We start from the raw sequence: 14,411 nt of genomic DNA, 5'->3' as shown, positions 1-14,411 counted from the left end.
GCTTACTCCAACATACCAGGAAACGAAGAAGAGCACTACAGATAATAACGCCGGAAATATCCACTCCCGGATAGGTCCCTCACTTACGCAGAGGCAGTCACCTGGCGCCGCCTGCAAGCCAAGAACCACATGTCTCCAAGATGGAGATACCTAAGGCGAGCGCGAAATCCGGAAGACCAATTCTGCAGATTCTGCGATAAAATAGGAATTCTAAGACATATCGTATGGGAGTGCAGCCACTTCCCAAGATATAAATTATTCAAGGACAAACAAACATGGGAGACCGCGCTTCATAGCGAAGACACGGCGGCACAGGCCAACAATGGCCGTCTTGCAGCCGAAGCGGCAAACCGCTTCGTCCACTTACCCCTGCCGCTTAGGCTGATATCGGGCTCCCTGGACACCTACGAGCGGTACCGGAGCTCCGGTGTCATCCCCTATACGGACAATAAACGTTTTCACACACACACATACTTGCAGTCCCCGTCCGACGCGTTCACGTTTGCTTTTCTTTCTGTTGCTCATTCATCGTTCGTTTATTAAAGCGAAGCCTTCTTTGGCGCGTTCTTAGACTTTCCGCTGCTGCTGCTGCTGCTGCTGCTGCTGTTGTAGTCTTGCCGGCTAACGACGACCACGTTGGGACGTAGTTGAGACGTGACTATGTCACAAAAACATAAAAGGCATGCGCTGTGGGTGTTTTGCTCCGTGTTATTTGTTTATGAGCTGTCATCCCCAAAACTCCCAGGAATAACCTTGTAAAGAATACAACACAAGATATGCGCCACGTGGAAGGCCTGGGTGGTTCCGGCTATGAATGATTATTCGCCAGGCTACACTCGCGGCGTCGACACCGGATTTTCTGCGGCACAGGGCTCTTAACGTACATGATAGGAGTGCATGACGGTACAGCAGTACTGGAGCTGCCACGCTTGTCTCCGTGCTCGAGCGAGGAGGCAGTTTTGTGAGCCACAATGCTGCAACCTAGAATGGCGCCTAAGCATGCACTCAGTGCAGAGGAGACGAAGGATCGCATAAAGCGTCGAGCAAAGCAAGAGAAACAAACACAAGCGGCGTAGGCGAGGTAAGATTTCACATCACGTCACGACCGTCGTATGCCGCCAGTATACCACCGCCATATAACGTCAATGAACGCAAACAGCAGAGAAACCTTCGCTTATATCGATTCCCACAGTGCGTGGGATCTGTACATCTTTTATTCTCTTTTTCCGTGCAAGCGTAAATTGATAGAGATAGGGATAGGGAATATCGATAGGCAATGGGACTTATCCTGCATAACAATGAAGTGGCGATACGTTTCTCACAGTCATAAGACATTTAGGAGGGGCTCTCGCGCAGTGTTGCCATAATTTTTTAAGTGTGTCGCAAAGAGAGAAAAATGGTTGCAAAATTTCCTCAAAAGCTTTCTGCAAAGACAATAAAAAGTGTAACGAAAGATTTTAGTAAATTCAACCTAAAGTAGGCCTTTTGAAAGACTCCACTATACACTAGCATTCCACAAGTTTTTTTACGATAATTTCTAAATAAGTAGCGAATTTGCCAACAGTGGGAAGGGGGCTTTCACTTTACTTTTTGACTTACATCGCAATGGATGATGACAGCTGAAATTCGTTATTTAGCTTCCGTTTGTAAGTTTCAGAATAAAACACAACTAAAAAACACAAGTAATTTATTTTCTTGCATGCAACTGTACTTAATCAACATTTGTGTAGGAAATGACCCAGTTCTGCACGCTTCTTATAGTACAGAAAGATTCCGCAATAAGGACGAGCTAGCATGACACCTACATGACCTTTACGCAGCTCAAACACTATGCTTCCGCGCATTCGTTACGTGAACACTCTTCCCGGTACCGGTTGGGCTAAAACCCATGCGAGAAGAAAGCAGTGCTATCGGGCTTCTGTAAACGAGCCCAACTTCTACCAAGTAGACGCCTTTCAACATTCGATTCATCCTATTATCCAGGCGACTAAGTCTCACATGGTATTTTGCAAATGCCAGCTAATCTAAGCTATTTAGTGAAAGCGCCTGGCCTGTAAAATCCGCCTTTTGCGACACTGAAGTGCGCATACACAGCGCCGTAGCGGCTGAGGACCGAAGCGATTTCGAAGGCGCATGGCCGAACTCGACTCTTTCCTTCGAGTGAGTCGAGTGCAGCCGTGGCAGGCGTTCCACTTGTCAGTTGATTAGGGCGGAAGTCGTTACTCTTAGACTGTTAACGACCGGCACATATCCGTCTCTGGCCGTTTTATACAAAGTTTACCCCGACGTATATCGTGACGACGCCTGCCCGTCCTGCGGGCAGACTTCAATACTATAGCACACGTGCTCTGTGAGTTCGAGATGCCCCAACTTCAGCAAAGAGGAGTGGGACTTGCTTCTGCGTAGCCCCGCTCTAGACAAGCAAATCCTGGCTGTCCGATGTCCCCGCGACGGGGCCGGTAGGCTAGAGCTACCGGTCCCGACGTGGGACTAGCCGGGTGCGCGACGAGTTCGCCCCTCCTTGCCGGACCTCCAATAAAGTTCATTCACTCACTTGTCAGCATCGCCATTCTCGCTGCCGCGCGCACGGAACGCCTTTTGAACATTAGTGCCATGAAAAGTTCGTTTAGCAGAATGCGTTGCTGGGCAAGTTGGTTCATTATATTTGGAAAGATTGGATGCACTTTGTAGACGATCACAAGGAAAAAGACAGGACAGGCGCAAACCTCAGTTGTTAGTTTGCGCCTGTCCTGTCTTCTTCCTTGTGATCATCTACAAAACGCATCCAATCTTTCCAAATAAACCTCAGTTGTTAGTTTGCGCCTGTCCTGTCTTCTTCCTTGTGATCGTCTACAAAGCGCACCCAATCTTTCCAAATACAATGAAAAGTTGGCGCGATGCCAATGTCATGCATCGCTTACGGCTGCACCTCCCGTAACCATCCCACCAGAACAGTGCGGTTTTTCTAATTTCCGTCGCTAAAACGCGATCGACAGCGCCGTGCCGCCTGGATTAGGGCTATGAAGCGGCAAGTTGCTCAAGCGCGTCTATGGCAGCCGTCAGCAGCATCTCGACTGTGCGAGAAGCACTTTGTGACAGGTATGTATTGGCATATGTAGTTTACCTCTCTGTTTTTGTCGTTGCTGACTCATACGAATAATCTCGACAAAGACGCAAATACATGCTTGAGCAACCGACACAAACGATCTCTGAGCTTGCGGGAGCCGGCTGAGTGAAACGCCGCGTGTGTTTTTCGTTCTATTTGCTATCGTATCTGTGCGCCCGCCGCTACAACGCCGTCATCTCCCAACTTCACTCCATGCACACTCACAGCTTTATAAGCGCTCAGGGAACTCTCGTGATGTCGGCGTACTTTTCTGTAGGAGCCAAGACCGCCTGGACTGCCGCGCTGACGTGGAAAATAGCGTCCGCTGTGGAAGTAGCTGATTGTGCTAGTCATTGTGCTAGTCAGTTTCGTCATTCTTGTCGGCAGTAAGTAAAGTAATATTTACTTGCAAAAGGCTTATGTTTGTTTAGCGAATCGTGCTCTAGTACGGTATGTAGTAAGGCTAATTTTCCCGTGTGGCGTATTCTGGAGTCGAGTGGCGCGTCTTATTGTGTAATTGACGCATTTCAGGGGCACCTTCACAGTCGCACAGACATCTGGACTTCATACCGACGGTGTCTGTGAACACGGACCAGTTCATGAAAAGGATGCCGTAGACCGCTATGTTCATACCGCGGTGCGTTCTAAGAGGAAGACAGGCGCTCCACAAACATGAGGCGTCACTGGTTTTTGCCATTGTGACCAATTTTTTGCATTTTGTAATGTACACACGCTTTATGAGGGTAAATAACGTATGGAAATTGGTATTCTGTAGGCCTCCCCACTGCCTGTGTATGTATGTACGCCTAACACTATGGCATACCATAAAGCAAGACATGCAGTGGTGAAACGTAATATTAGCCCTAAGAACTGCACCTCATGCCCTATTCGAGTCAAGTGTTTTTTAGCCTGCTCATGTTGTTTTATTAGTTATTCACTTTACGCCACAGGTGTAACGGTGTCAGGCCAAGGAGGAGCTTGTTGTTTTATCCCTTTGAAAACTTGTAAACATTCGCTTACTAACTAAATGACAAGCATGATGTCACGTGTGCACAAAAAGAAACATGAACACATCTCACTCGATGACCTCGCTTACTCGTCAAAATTCTGGGCTAAGAACGCGTGGCAGCAGCTGCGATCGAATTCACCTTCATGTTGTCTGTCGCTTCAACGCGAACTAAGTATCGTGAACACAGCGCATATGAAGCTATCAGCACTTCGGGCACTCTGTCCCCATTGCAGATCTCTTTCAAGGTAGGGCACGTGCGGACGCGCCATAAGCAGCAGCCGCCGGAGTAGAACGCCTCCCCCCTCGCTCACCTCACCTCGGTGCCTTGCGACTATGCCGCGGACGTTGACGGAAATGCGCTGGGTGTGTCCATATAATTGCTATCACAATACAAATATGCATGTTGTGAGCACACTGAATCCTAGGAAAGCAGCCATTGCTTAACTATGCACAGAACGCTGTAAGCGCCTTACAGGCAATGTCGACCGCTCATAGTTAGCTTTCGTATATGGTGGGATATAGCGGGCCATATTTGAGGCAAATTATGCACCCTCTTAGCCAACTCATTGCCTATTTATCTCTAACGTCACTGTAAAGAAAAGGCTCTCGTCGGCAAATTGAAAAAGTTGTCTGTAAACGGACAGGTAAGTCACTGAATTTAGCAACAAAATTGTGTGAATGTCAACACTGCTTGCCTGCTTCTGTCGCGTGCAATTTGCTTGACTGATGATTATATTTTGCTTAGCCTTACACTGACGAATATGCTTTACAAACATAATGAACAGAACGTCAACGTACATGGCTCAGGAAAACGACAAATTAAGAGAAAAAACGCGTGGTGCTGCCTTACATGCATGGATTGTCAAATAGAATAAAAAATACAGCCCAACGCCATGACGTCAAAATACTGTTCTCCACTCCACAAAAACTAAAAGGCAATGCAAGAGGGTGAACGCAGAATCCAAAGAAAAACGAAAGTGCTACATTCCGGCTAACTAAGCAAGTTAGAAAGTACGTGGAATGCACTAGTTCAGTGGTTTATCAAATCCCACTGGATTGCGGGCAAGTGTAGGTTCGGCAAACCAGACGCTCTCTAAACGACAGAATATGGGAGCACAAATATACGTGTCAGCTCCTGACAGCGTCAACAAACTTTGCTGCGCACTGCAAACAGTGCGAATGCTCTCCGCTACTAGAAAGCACCATAAACACTGGCACATCAAAAACAAAAACAGAGCGAGGAATATCAGAAGCGCTTGCGATAACAAAAGAAAAAGAGAAGTGCCTAGGCACTCCGTCCGTTTTGCTCGTCGAAGCTGAGGTCTAGTTTGCCAGGGCGACCGGGTGCAAACGAACGATATTTTTCCGCCCACCACATTATCACACGTCATGGCCTTTTCATATGTTTTTATATCCACCCCATGACCTTGTTTATATGTATGTTCTTTAACAGTATTAAATAAGTTGGTAGTCCGCGCCACGTATGTCCACGTTTTGTTCTTTATGCTCGTCCATTGTTCCCGTCAGCGTAACACTAAGCGTCATACAATAATGAACGTCCACCAACTAGCACCGTTCATTGCTTTACTAAATGTTACTTCACGTTGTCTTTACTAGGCCCAGACAAACTAATGTCACTTCCAATTATCAAGAGGAACTTATTCTTCCGGAAGTTATGCTCTTTGCAGGTATGGCAGTAACTACCGACGTTTTGGCCATAACACAATAATACAGACTCTTATCGAGCGATAGCAATGTAGGCAAGGCAATGAGAAACAGTTTTTAAAAAAAATTATTAGGCACTATTGCAGAAGCTCAGAAAAAAATGATTTAAAAAGAATTTTGAACCCAAAGAGCCGTGTCCACTAATGTGAACACAATCCTCGTGGGCTGCTCACAGCCATTTTCTTGTTGTTTTTTTTTTTTTCAACGGCCACCTCAGCTAACATATGGCGCTCTGCTTTGAAAGCAGCGTAGACTAAGATACAGAATGATAAAGGGCGCCATCGCAATTGCTCGTAACTTTTCGTGGAGTAGTACTTGGCTTAAGGAAAAGTGCCCACAATTGAGGACACGCAGCCAAAACCAAGATTTGCGAAAACGCTCGCAGCAATGTTCCTTTCTTTAGCGTTCATCTGAGCAAAGATGTGGTGTTTGGCTTTGGAAGCTCAGTAAACTCTCACACAGGCTAAACAAGGCACGTGATTTCAATGCCCCACTAGTTTTCCCTGAGGTGTACTTGGCATCTTAAAAGTAACCTTAAATGTGGAAACTGTTAGCGAAGAGTATAGAACATGAGCAAGATGTACGTAATGTTTATCCATCTCAAATCCTACTAATAGCTTAAAACTTGTACAACATTGCTCGCTTTCGTCTCCACAAGTCCCAGTTTTTTCATCCATTATACGCGCCTACCCATTACTTCTTCCACTAAGCGATGGTTGTTTACAATTTCATAAGTAAAAGGCAACACCATTGACCCTTCAGCAAAGAGACTCAAGGAATGCTCAAAAATGCAATTGTTCACTTCTGTAGATACCGCCTGCAATAACTGTTCAATACCTTCACTCGCAGATGCTGAAGTAAAAATGTAGATATTGTCCATGTGCATTATTGAGCACTTGATTGCTGTTGGAAAATGTTGTGGCAAACATGATAGTGTTGCTTTACGCCATCAAGCACGGTGCCGCTAGCTTGCTGCGCTCCCTCTTAAGCATTTACCAGGCATTCTCCGATAATTTGTTATCTTAAGTACATTTCCTTTTAGTAGAACATTTATATAAAGCATGGTGTTCTTCCTCGAATAATAAGAGTCATGAGCAATATGAAAGCCTAATATGAATGTCCAATATGAATGTCCAATGCACTTCTTTATATTTAACGATACATCTACTGTGAGGTTTACCTTTTACCTTTTGTTATCTAAAAAAGGTTACTGCATTTACGATGTGTTCCAATGTACACTGGCCCACATGGAATGTAGACGTAGTATGGGGCAGCAAACTGTGCCCTTTATTTCACCACTTTATACATCAACTGATTATCTTTAGTGACTTTTGAAATGCAATTCCTGAAGCTTAGCGGACGAAAAACTTAACCTACCCTGAGTATTTTGCATTTAGTAATGGGACAACTGGCCTCCTCCACTTGCAGAAAGTTCTCGGCGAAGAAGCCGCGTACGCATTCCTCCACGAATTCCACACCTATCACGGTGTGTCCGAGGTCATAAAACCTACATGTAAAACAAGACAAAGTGACAAAAAAGCCAACAAAACCAAAAGGTAAAGTGATGTTCGAAGTACCACCACTCGATTTTAAGCAAACAACTGCATCTTTCGCTGTTTCACCAGCCATTTCGTAAAAGCGTTTGTCAGTTTCTTAGCGTGGAAGCGTTACTGTAACATATGATTACTCACCGAGAAAGACTGTCTCGAAATTATGACTTCTGGGTATTATGGACAGCCGAGAATAAATGAAGCCAAAGCCTTAACCTGAGAAATCTGGACATTTTATATTTCTGATTTTAGCAGCTGCTAAGCAGTGTTTCTGACCTTCCAAGTTGAAAGCATGACTCGATTCATCATGATCGTTGCAAAGAAAGAAAGCTTCATGGATATATATTCCTTACTTTTGAACCAAACAAAATTTGAGTGCATCCTAAGAAACAGCGGTTGAAACAAATCAACCTCTCTTCGTAACCGCTCAAGATGTTGTCACGCCTTTAGATGATATTTCAGTAAGATATTGTGAATATGTAAAGGAAGAACTACAATGTTTATACAGGAAAATATCTTTCTTATACAGCGGATCAGGATTTTCGGAGACTAATGTTCATCATGACGCTTACTCACCACTTCAGTTCATATGCTTTTCCACAGAGGGGTATGAACACACGAGCACGTGATTTTCCAGCAAGAATGACTTCTTTGTTGTCCGCCAAAAGTCTGAAAGTAAAGAATGTATTAAGCTTCTCAGGATCACAAAAATTATCAAGGCGCATTTTACTTCGCGTCTATTGTGGACCAAAAAAAAAATTGTTTCACTCACTCACTCACTACGCACTTGAACTACTGCAAAATATGTTGGTGTCGAAGGTCTAGTGTGTAGCTCTGGTGTGTATTAAAGACCATCTCAAATTGCAATATATCAATAAAAATAACACAAACCAATGTGACATGTGGTAAGAGATAGTTTGGCGCGTACTATGCATGTCCTGTGTGAGCTTCACGTGTATTTGGCACACCGCAGTCTTCGTTTCCTTAAAAGACGTACACATGACGTACCTGCCTCAGTGTGCTTTCTCGGGCAATTTCCCATAAGGGGGAATTGTGCTGCAACCCTTCTGTATTTCCTCAGTAATTTATTCACCTTTTGACGCGACAAATGTGTTCTGAGATTTTCAAGAGCTTTACCTATGGCTCCAATTATGTTTTATGTTTCCAATTTATTAAAGCAAGAGTTTCCTTGGCTCTTCCCCTGTTCTTCGCCGCTCGTTGTATTCTCGCTTGATATATTTCTGATTACGTATAATAGACAACTGCGGCCACTCGGCAGATAATGGATGCGGTCTTGCCGAGTAACCTGGTTTGCTGGCAATGTTCAGCTACTATGTGCCATTAGCTATCTGTTTAGTCTTGGCCACTCGCCCAGCATTATTGCGCCAATGTGGGAGAAGGGGTATGAAGCCTGAAATGTGTGAAGAGAGAAACTGACGACTAAAAACGGAAAGAACGTTTCTCTTAACTCTTTCTGTCTTCTTTATTTAGGCTTGTTCGTCGTTGTTTTTTAGCATAAAGAAAGAAAACCATAGGAGAGGCGCCAGCAAGCACGGATGTGTTGGAGAAAGTCTGGTGAAAGTCACGAGGTGTTTTTCGCAAAGCAGCACTGGGACTGGTACCTCGCACGTTTACGTTACCATAGCAACCGCATTCTTGAAACTCTCACTGCTGCTCTCGGCCTCTCAAAAGTGAGATAATTTTTTTCGGCCCGGGTCTTTCCCGCAGCGCATTCTGTTCGCGAGGCAAGCTGGCTTGGGAGCGTGCTGTTTACGCTTGAGAGTAGTGTTTTGGCTCTTCGAGTATGAGTGTCAGCCGTTTCTGCCAGGAGCCGACAGACACAAGTTACTAAGGTACTGTTCTTCGCCATCTTCGTCAACGTGTCATTAAAAAGCACAGGAGCATGTCCTCTTCACTAAAAGTGTTACAAAAGTTTCGTAGGCTCTGTTCTGACACGCGTTGGAAGCACACGCTTCCGGCGGCTCCTATAGCACTGCAAGTTCCAAGGTCGTGCATATCTGCTCCGACGAGCTGGTCGGATGCGCAAAGGGAGACGGCACACCAACACGACTGCACTTCCAGCTTCCAAAACGGGCCGCTAGGGCCTCTCCTATTTTTTTTTCTCCGTGTTTTTTAACCTGGTAGGACACGTGACCATTGAGAACAGCTACTTCAACGCAAGTACTGTGAAGGAGGGTTGGAGCTAAGCCTATTCCAAACGCAGAGGAAGGGAATGCCAAGAAGAGGTGTCTCGTTGAGCAGGCGCGTAAACATTATGCCACTAAACGCAAGCACGCACTTCTTCGCAAACGCGAACACCAGCAAGCTTTTGGAGCAAACAATACGTGATCGCCTAAGTGAAGTGCACCTGTTCTCTTTCAGTGCCCGAGACGTGATACATGCATCTACACCACGCAATTAACCAAAAATAACTCAAACAGTTGCTGCACTATTTTAAGAAGCAATGTGCGCCAGCGTAAGAGCAACATTCATAAAGTTATTCACATTGTACAAAGCTTCGTTCTGCATCAATTTTAATGACCCCGTTGGAGCTCAATTTTTTACTCTTCGCTTACGAGACACATTTTTTACGAGACAGAGTTAGTAGAACGAATGTATTTATTCGGAGCTATAGTTATAAGTGCAAAATAATAAATGGGCCGGTGTAACAGAAATTTTCAGTTAGTAATGAGAAGGGAATAACATATTACCATATGTATAAGCGCCGACATTTAACGCCTGGGTCGCGCCGGCCTGTATCGGGAGAAGAAGAAGCTTTAGCTTTTCTGTAATGCACGAATGACAATTTCGGTAACCTCACGAATGCGGGATTTTCCATATAAACCTCACCACTCCACTGAAAGAAGCTGAACACATTCCTGTAATCCCAAGTGTTCTTTTTTCATTATTTACACAGAATAATTGAGTGATAAATATGTTGTGTGAACTCTTGTATAAACATTATGCTTCTTTATGTTCCTAGAATTTAAAGTTATCTCAAAAAGCGATAAATTTTATACAAATGAGTAGAGCCTTTGTCTCATGGAAGCATTTCTGTGCTTTACAGATGTAGTTTGCATGAATATAGAAATCGGAGTTAGCCTCGATAGCTAGAATTGAAGCCTGCCATTAAGAGGATTATTTGTGAGCAGAGCTCAGCTGCTGCTACATCGTTTAACTAACAAAACTGTCTGAGTAAATGCCTACACAATGTAAAATCAAGCGTCAATTTTTATGCTGTTGCTTCATTGTGATAGAGGTACAACCATTGCTCTGAAGTTAGTGCAACGGCTGTCTTTCTATTAGGTCACTGTCACGTAAAAAGGTCAACAAAGCCTTGACCGACTTTCGCTGCGACAAGAGTTCATGTCCGCATTCCAAAACTGCCTATCCTGAAATTGGCCTGTCGTCAAGGCGTGCCAACGCTGTCGCTAGTGACAGCCGGTGCGCGCTGTATTGAGGACACTGGCAAAGTACGTGTTCGATAGTCTCCTCGCTGCCGCAGTGACTGCAAGCCGCACTGTCGTCCATACCGACTAGGAAGGCGAAAGATCTTGTGTAGGCGACACCAAGCCACAGTCTGCAAAGTACTGCTGTTTCGAGTCGAGAGAGTCCAGATGGGGGTCGAAGTCGAAGGGATGGGTTCAGTTGGTGTAGACGTGTATGTTTCAAGCTTGGCGTAGCGCGGTAAGTTAATTCAAACGTCAATAATGTACCTTGCATCGAAAACAGCTCTAATATACGTATTGTGATATTGTCATGATTCACAAGCAGCAGGAACTGATAAAAAAAGGGCAGGACACTTTTATTGCAGGCCAATTGAAAAAGCGATCGTGCAGGAACTTCTGCAATGCGCGAGATCTTCGTCTTCTTCTACGTGCCGCGTACTGGACGACGCGACGACGCTGTGATCACTGTGCACGTTCCCAGCGCTTTGCTTCTCTAACGGTTTTTCCAGAGAGAGAGCTTTTTTCTACGCGTAATTTAGGCGCCTGGAACTCCCGGGCTCCCGGCTCACAGCTGCTGTTCCCGGGCTAGCCGCGCAGCTTCCTCTGCAAGCACCTTGTCACGTTCCTGGAGGACACGGGGCTATCGCGTAACTTTTGAACACGCTACCTCGCTATCGCTGACAGCGAAGGGCTCTGGAGTGACCTCAATCTTGTCTTTATTCTTTATGTCCCCCCCCCCCTCTTTCACCAAGGTGCTGAGTCGTGCTCCGCAGAGGGCTGCAGAAAATAGCGCATCTTCCTCTTCAGAATCATTCTCTCTCGCGCACGCTATCCATACGCTTGCGTGTAACCCGCGTTCTCGAAGGGAAACGTCACTGTAACTCTTTTCATTGGGATTGGCTTTGCTTAGGCTATTTCACTCACTTTTCACTGAGCTGTCTGAGGATCTATGTCCCTAACCATATTTCCGCGATCTTGGGTCTGTGGCAACGTGGCATTATGTATGTGCTGCGGTTCACTGAACATCTATGATCTGAACTTGGAGCACGGGAATGTGGCCTTAGGTCCGTGCCGCTCATAAATGAACCTCACGCGAAGTAGCGCGGCGGGATATGTGCAACTTGGTCTGTGCCGTTCGTCAGTGAACCTAAAGCCAAGTTAGGTCAATGAGTATGTGCCACCAGGTATGCGGCATTGTTCAGTGAATCTATTTGAGGCCAATTTGGGTAAAGGAGCATGTGCCGCTGTGTATGTGGCACACTGAAACTTCTGTTACTGGCTGTCTGCCAGCGTTTATGTGCCGTTCTTCGATGAACCACTTTCACTCCAACTTGAGTTGCTGAGTATGTGCAACTACGTATATTCTGCACTTCAATTAAACTATACAATGTCAGATTGGGCCACTGGATATGTTGAGCTGGATATCTACAACTTTTCAGTGAAGGTATTTGATACCACTTAGATCACTGGATGTGTTCCAATGGACATGTGCCTCTCTTCAACAAGCGTCCTTTACGATGACTTGGGTTTCCAGCTAAGCCTAGCTGCAGATGTCAGGGCACTTAAAACAACAAATTCCTTTAAAGCCACTGGGTTGGTGCCGCTCTCCAAAGAAAACATATATTAAATAATATTTTTTCCGGTGCTGGGCAGAGTCGGACCCTCGTCATATAAGTTTAGGCAATCTTGTTTTAATATATATTGCCACACGCTTCACGCGGCGACATCACTTCGGTGGTGCTAGTTGGCTCAGCGTCTACGGTATGGAGTACGAGAGAGCAGCCGGCTCTAAGCACGCCGCATAAATTACGCGTTTCGTCAATTGCAGTAAGTTGTGTCGATGAAATTCTTCAATGCTAATCGCACTAATGTAGACATCTACTGGGAGATGGCTTCTGCCAGGTTTCGTTTTCCAGAGAAGATTTGAAAATAGTAAATAACTATATATTACTAATAGAAATGCTACTGGTTATATATATGTACGCAGCCACATCAAAATTAATCTTTTATCGCTGTATGGATGTTCCTTTATATAGTGAGGGTACATCACTAGCTTACAGCAAGCATGTCGAGTAACACATTGGTGATATCATTAGCAACTCAATCGCGCGTACAATTTTATTAATTTCAACAATAAAAATGGCCTTGTTTTGATGAAGCTCCTATAAACCGGGTGTCCCACGTAACTTGATCCAAATTTTGGAATATGCAAATACCGGCTATACTACGTTCCATACATAGCAGTCAACGCTGCAGAGGCTACAGAGACTTCTTGCAGTGGCTTCGTTCAGACTTGGATATAGCTCGATGTTTTTTTGACCGCAATTGTGCGCAACTGCTTTTTTTTATAGGCTCAGTATTGAATGAAACGAGGTTTAATCCTTCGATACTTGAACAGTGTGGTACACGGCTGCTAATGTGTTGTTTTAGATCATTCTTATTTTCGTTGTACATTTCGGGTATTATATCTGCAACCCGTCGCAAGGAGCCTAACATGCATGGTCGCATGAGTGGACGCTGCTGGCGCGCAGCAAAACATGGACGGAACGTGTGAAGTAATGGCTTTTCTTGACCGAACTTATTGCATAGCTGCCACCGCGTTGACTGCTGTGTATGGAAAAGAATATAGGTGGACAGAGCCAAGATAATGTTGTTTGCCGTAAGTTGTAGGTGTTCAGATTATATTTAGCATTCCGCGTAATTATATAATTAGTCTTAATTATTTAATCAAGTTCTCCAACATCAAAATTACTTTGAAAGCGTCAGTGAGAAAATTGTAAAGCCACAGGAAAATTCCTGTTGCAGTTTTCTGTTGCTGAATACCTGCGACGTAAAACTATTTTTCCAAGTGTGAAAAAAGCCTTCTAATGCACGCAAAGCGCCTCGAACGGCCAGTGGCGCGACAATTCTATTGAGTTTTGGACAGTCCTTGGTCTAGAAACTGTAGCGGCCACTTTTATGGCTTAATATTTACAATCATTTTGACCATTCGTTACTATAGTGCCTTCTCAACTTTACTGCTTAAATAGTTTGACATAATCACTCACTTTATCACCCCTTGCTGCTGCCATACTGATAGCCCTTCCTTCCATAAACAGCTCCAATATTCTTCGCTGTCTCGTTGCAGTGCGGAGTTCATGGTGCTAGTTGCTAGTCTGGCGTCAACACTGGAGCAGCAGGCATCGGAATACATAACGTGCGCTGACGTGGCTCATTTCAGTGTCACAGAGCCAACCATGCACTTGCACCAAAAGCTTGACAGGAAGAGCAATCGGGAATTAACAAACAAGAAACATAACAAGAGTGTTCTCGCAGCGACTTCCTCTGAAAAAAGTTCCATGTCATATACAGGGTAATATTTTAAAGGAATTGTTTGTTTGAAAAAAATGTCAAGAATACAAAAAAATAAACAGTGTATAAAAATGTCTAAATGGCATGGCAATGCACTGTGTGAAGGTCGAAATAATCACATGGGTAGAGAGATTTCGGCTATCAGATGTCTCCTTTCTAAGTAAGCTCCATTTGTTTAAGTAAAATGTACAGTTTTAATTAGGAAACATTTTTTTCAATCT

The 14,411-nt window shown here is 44.6% G+C and overlaps 1 protein-coding gene across 1 annotated transcript in view; it reads right to left on the bottom strand.

The window, feature by feature from the left end:
• Window positions 1-13,982, bottom strand: part of LOC126523552 (probable thiopurine S-methyltransferase) — a 46,224-nt gene extending 32,242 nt beyond the window's left edge. The window contains exons 1-3 of the mRNA XM_055066762.2: window positions 13,887-13,982; window positions 7,967-8,059; window positions 7,218-7,347 (exon numbers count right to left, since the gene is read on the bottom strand). Of these exons, the coding sequence (XP_054922737.1) occupies window positions 7,218-7,347; window positions 7,967-8,059; window positions 13,887-13,978 (315 nt within the window). The 5' untranslated portion in view covers window positions 13,979-13,982. The remainder of the gene's footprint in view (window positions 1-7,217; window positions 7,348-7,966; window positions 8,060-13,886) is intronic.
• Between the last annotated feature and the right edge of the window lie 429 nt (window positions 13,983-14,411).

Source organism: Dermacentor andersoni, chromosome 6 (assembly GCF_023375885.2).
Source record: "Dermacentor andersoni chromosome 6, qqDerAnde1_hic_scaffold, whole genome shotgun sequence".
Lineage (NCBI taxonomy): Eukaryota > Metazoa > Arthropoda > Arachnida > Ixodida > Ixodidae > Dermacentor > Dermacentor andersoni.
This window is presented reverse-complemented; position numbering and strand designations above follow the sequence as displayed.